We start from the raw sequence: 5,267 nt of genomic DNA, 5'->3' as shown, positions 1-5,267 counted from the left end.
AAAATGCATTTTTCTCATCTGGAGTCTATCCAGTAAAGTCATGGGAAGAAGGGACTTCTAGGAAATGTGGGTACAATTTCCTGAAGTTGTGGGGGTTTTTTTGTTCCTCTGTACTAAACAACGTGAATCATACTCTTCTCAGATTATTAACATCATGTTAAGAGAACTGTAATAGGTGATGGTGGTGTTAGCACATGCCTTTTAACAAACAGCCTTGGTTATAGGGAGGACAGCATTAACACTGTAAGAAAGAATGTCCATTCATAATCACACACAAAAAAATGCCCAATAACCTGCAAACCCTTTTCATGGTTAATGCTTGTAGCTGGATAGAGTTGAAGTGAATAATAACTAATATGGGAACCTAAGTAATCAAGTTGAGTGTGGAGGCAATAACCAGGGCTTGAAAATTGTAAATAGAAATATTTTCAGCATCCTGAAAATAAGGTACCCTTGGATATCGTGAGCACAATTCAAAATTCTTGACCTCCTCTGGAAATCTCAATCTGAGAGTGTAACCCTTGATGGGTCAGTTGCTCACTGAAGATGAAGGCAAAACATGCTGTTTAGTCTAGTCATAAACTGGCTTTAGAGAAACATAAGAAAAGTTTTTTTTTTTCTGAAGGAGAAATCATTTCTGGAAAGGTCACACATGCAAACTTTGGAATATGTCCATCCACTCTCATCCCCTTTTAAGATTCAGATGAGCAATGATGTGCAAGTACTGATTGGCACCAGGGAATGCGGCCCAGGTAGAGATCTGCTCCCTTTAGCAAATCTATCCCTGCTTAACCTCCCCAGGGAAGTGTGGAACTCCAAAAGTGAGGTGCTACAGCCCCATCGGCAGTACACAAAACAAAATAGATTTCTTATGTTAGTGCTTATGATGTGGCACTGCTATTAATCTAATGTATGACTCTGTTATCTCACTATTTTGGGAGGAAAGCCAAAATAGATTACATGTCACTTGCATATACACGCTCTCCAAAACTATGAAAAAATTGTTAAACTTCACCACAGGTCACATATTGGGTCATTGAGATAAGTCCTGGCTGGAAGGAAAGCTGAATCCGTAACTCTCCATCACATCATGCAAAGGTGAAATCAACAGGTTCATCTTCACTTCATATAATGTGAGTTTCCACTAAGTTTAAAGAAACTCAGAAAAACTGATGGATCATATAAAAATTGCTTTCAGTGTGTAAATTAAAGTCAAGATATTAGGTAAATTGCAGAAATCTAGAGAGAACTCCTAATTTCCATCTTCATGTTCAATCCCTCATTTTGTACTTTGCAGAATCATAGTGCTAGAAGCCATATGAAGAAGTGACCTAATCTATCCTCCTCTGGGATAGTATCATTATATATCTAACTTTTACAGATATCCATGTAGTGCCTTTTTCTAATAATTCTAATAATTCTAAATAATTTTTAGTAATAGGAATTCTTCAATTTGGGGATTCTCCAATTCTTGGCACTTCTGGTGCTTCACTGTTCTAACCTGTAGAGGAGTCTTCCAGCTACAGATTGAGACATGAACAGCTGTCTGCATGTAGGTGTCTTCATGTCAGGTGTTATTTCAGGAAGTATTTTGTCGAAGATTTCACCACAGGCAGTGGAACCTGGCAAGGCATTTGTTGCACTCTCAAGTAGGTGTCTACCATAGCAGAAGCCAGGCCTGGAGTGTCCATGGAGCTCAGCACATGGGTTACTTAGAGATGTCTAAATTTAGATGGCTGAAGCTGAAACCCACCCAAGACATTTAACTTAAATCTCCCTTGCTGCAATTTAAAACTGTTAAAGTCCTTTTTGCAGTCAGCTTGGAGAACAGATTACTCTTTTTTTTGTCTCATACTTACCTTCTATGTATTATTTTCTTCTGTAGACTGATCAACTACATTTTCTCACAAGTCATGTTTTCAGACCTTTAATGACTCAGTGATCACTTCTGTGTTGTCTCCAGGCAGTCCATCACTTGCTTCAAGCAGTATGCTTAGTTCAGTACTCATCTGAATGACAACTTCAACTAGAATGAAAGAATCATTTTAAAAGTTACAAACTAGATTCCTGTTTAAACCTCTAAGTAGGATGTTGGTCTCTCTTCTGCCGTAACATGCTTGTTAACTACAGTAAGCTTGGAGTTATTATCTGCTATAATTCTGCTCCTCTGAACTGCTGTGTAACTAGTCATTACCATCCTGCAGTTGTGCAACTGATTATTCCTACACTTCGCAGGATTTAATTTAATTTCTTTATACATTTTTCCTTGTTATCTCATTTACTGTAAGCCTGTATTTTTTTTCTTTCAGACAAGCAAAAGCCATGTACTCCTGTAAGGCTGAGCATAGTCATGAACTGTCTTTCCCACAGGGGGCAATATTTTCCAATGGTAAGATATGTTTTACGTTGTCTCTTTATGTAAAAAAAAAAAAAAAATTATATAAAAAACTGAATTGTATCCAGAAAATGAGAGCATATTTCCATTTTCAGGTCTCAGTTTTTACCCTGATTTTGCAATTGTTCTTGAATAAATACTGTCTAAATAGATATATGAACCACGTATAGGATCTTTTAACAGTGTTAATTAATTGTAAACATTTTGGGGGGGGGTCTGGCTGTTTTTTTGCAGTGTATCCATCAGTGGAACCAGGCTGGTTAAAAGCAACTTATGAAGGCAAAACGGGACTCGTTCCTGAGAATTATGTTGTCTTCCTGTAGTAATCTTTAGTGGACAGCAATATCTTCATGGTATCCATGGTAACAAATAATAAGCACTATGATTTTTATCTGACACAGATATGGGATCAGCCCGTTAGCTGAGTGGTAGATTTCCTTCAGATACTGCAGCTGCAGGTTACATAGCTCCCTATCAACAGAACAGAATGTAATGAAACAGTTAACAGTTTCTGTCCTGAAGACGGTACTCTGTTTAAATAACTTCCATTGTTTGCAAAAGGTTGTTCTGTTCTTCTTTTATGGGTGAGGAACACTAGAGCAATAAAATCAAAAAAGTTGCTATTTAGCTGCAGACTTTCAGGTCCTAGATGTTGGTCACAGAAGCGTGAAATTTAGAGGCAATGCACTTGATGACATTTCTTGCAATCTATGTTTTTTAAGATGGAAAATTGTATTTTTTTCATAATGCAAGTAATGCTTCTATTGTGATCTGAATTCTCCCTTAGAAAACTTGATTCTACAATTAGTCCTAATCATTTCAAATAAGAAATGAGTTTTCTATAAATCAGAAGTTTGAACTTGTATTAGTCATTGAGATTACAATATGGTATAGAATTTATGCAACTGATAATAAAATCAGTTTATAGTGCCTGAGCAGTAAGTGCTCATTGAAAATGTGATATGTTTAATGAATGTTTCATTCAAATACTTCTTAGATTTATTTCCTTCTTTCTGTATCAGTATAGATAATATTAACAACGTTTATTTCTATGATACCCGTCATCTGGAAGATAGTGTATCTCAGAACGACATCTGTAGAAAACAAGCAGATGCTGAATCTGGAATGATTGGTAGTCATGTGAAGCAAGCAGTGAAAAACAGCAGTATGTTTTGAAACCTGAGATAAATTGTAACTGAGTCCTTTTCCAACTTTTTCCGTTGCAAATAAGACAAATGGCCTGTGAGGTAGCTAATTTTATAAGCTATGAATGCTGAAAGCTCCATGTAGCAATAAAAGTATTTAGTAGCATTTCTCCTGACTCCTGCTAAACTATTTGACAAAGATTTCTCCCCTTCCACAGAATAAAAAAGCCTTACTTTTCAAAGGTTTTGTAAAGACCCATTGATTGCTCCTGGCAGGACTGAAAAAAAAACAACCCCAAAACTCAAAAAAAAAAACCCACAGAAACCCAAAACTATAAGCAGCTTTCTCAATCTGAGCATCTTTCTTGCACACCTTGAGGGAAAACATGCAGTGCTTGCTTGGCTACTTACCATGCCCAACTGAAAACCAAGATATTTAAGCTCCATATTAGTAATTCTTCAGCATTAGTGCTACAGAAAGAATTCACTGTTTCATGGACGTATCATAGACCTATCAAGGCTTAGTTCATTCTTCTGTAACAAAAATCAATATGTAAATCTTCCATTGATTTCTAAGTTGTGCACTACTTCCAGAAAGCTTAAAGAAGAACTTCTGTTAGGACTAAAAAACATCAGAAATCTTTCAATTGCTTCTTTTTTCTTTCCACTGCCTTTTTCTTGTTTAAATTAGAAAATAAGATTTATTGCCAACATAAAGCAGCACATCAGAACTAAAGTACCAAGTCGTGATCAGGGAAGGAGAGAGACTGGAAGAGCAGTCTCCCAAAAATAGTCTAGCTTTTCAGAGAGGGAGTCTGGGTAAGACTGACTGCAGGCCATTGAGGACAGACCCCTTGAATTAATGACTGAGTGGTCTAGGTTCTTTCTTCACTCTAAAATTTCATTAAGTCCCAAATGATGTTTCACTTCACCTTAAGACCAGACTGTGTTTGGTGCATTTTGATGAAGGGTTGTTCCACACACTGTCTCAGGCAGCGAAGGCAGACCCGCATGTGCTCATCTAATTTGCCCACAGCAGATATGAAAGGAAGTGAAGAAAACATCTTTTCACACCAGATTGAGCCTTTCTTAGTTTTAAGGCAAGCCAAGTTTTCTTAGTGCAAGCTATGCCTGAAACTGCCATTACCCTGAGAAGACCAACATGGGTTTGGTTGTGTTTTTGTTGTATTTCAAGTTCCAAAAGTTGCAGGCTGTCAAAAGGCTTACCTCTGGTGACCTTCCCAGAAGTGCTGCTGCAGGAAAAAAAGGAGCAGAAAGGGAGGCAGATCCTTGGGCAGAGGCTGGAGGCCCAGTACATCTCTCACCCAGGCAGAGAAATGCAGCAGTCTGGGGAAAAAAAACAGCTTCTTCTATCTATTACACTGGGGTCAGTGGCAAACTGACCTGTGTTGAACATCCTTTGATGACCTCTTATACCTCTTGGAAGCAATTTAATTGCTGTGAAATTCTTGGGGAATGGTGAAATAGAAAATGCTTTCTCTTACTTCCTTTGCTTTAGCCTGATGTAAAAAGAGGAGGGGGAAGAAGCTAACCTGAGGTAATCTCAGAGCCTGTGTATATGTCTGGCTGTTCTCCAATATTATGTTTTGAAATCAGCTGATCTCAGTGCAAGCTAGAGGACTCAAAGATGCCAAGTTCGTTAAAAATTTTGTAAAAATGCAAAGTTACAGATTAAGTAAGTAGAGCCTGTAAGTGCTGAGGGAAAG

General features: G+C 37.6%; 1 protein-coding gene across 1 annotated transcript in view; it reads left to right on the top strand.

Annotated features, from left to right (window-relative positions):
- ARHGAP42 (Rho GTPase activating protein 42) overlaps window positions 1-3,218 on the top strand; it is a gene marked incomplete at its 5' end in the record, with an annotated part of 25,610 nt that extends 22,392 nt beyond the window's left edge. Inside the window, 2 exons of the mRNA XM_009709928.1 lie at window positions 2,310-2,389; window positions 2,630-3,218. Coding sequence (XP_009708230.1) covers window positions 2,310-2,389; window positions 2,630-2,718 — 169 coding nt within the window. The remainder of the gene's footprint in view (window positions 1-2,309; window positions 2,390-2,629) is intronic.
- Window positions 3,219-5,267: the final 2,049 nt, after the last annotated feature.

Source organism: Cariama cristata, unplaced genomic scaffold, assembly GCF_000690535.1.
Source record: "Cariama cristata isolate BGI_N322 unplaced genomic scaffold, ASM69053v1 scaffold21391, whole genome shotgun sequence".
In the NCBI taxonomy this organism is placed as follows: Eukaryota; Metazoa; Chordata; class Aves; order Cariamiformes; family Cariamidae; genus Cariama; species Cariama cristata.
The sequence above is the reverse complement of the archived record's forward strand: the minus strand, read 5'-3'. Positions and strand labels throughout refer to the sequence as shown.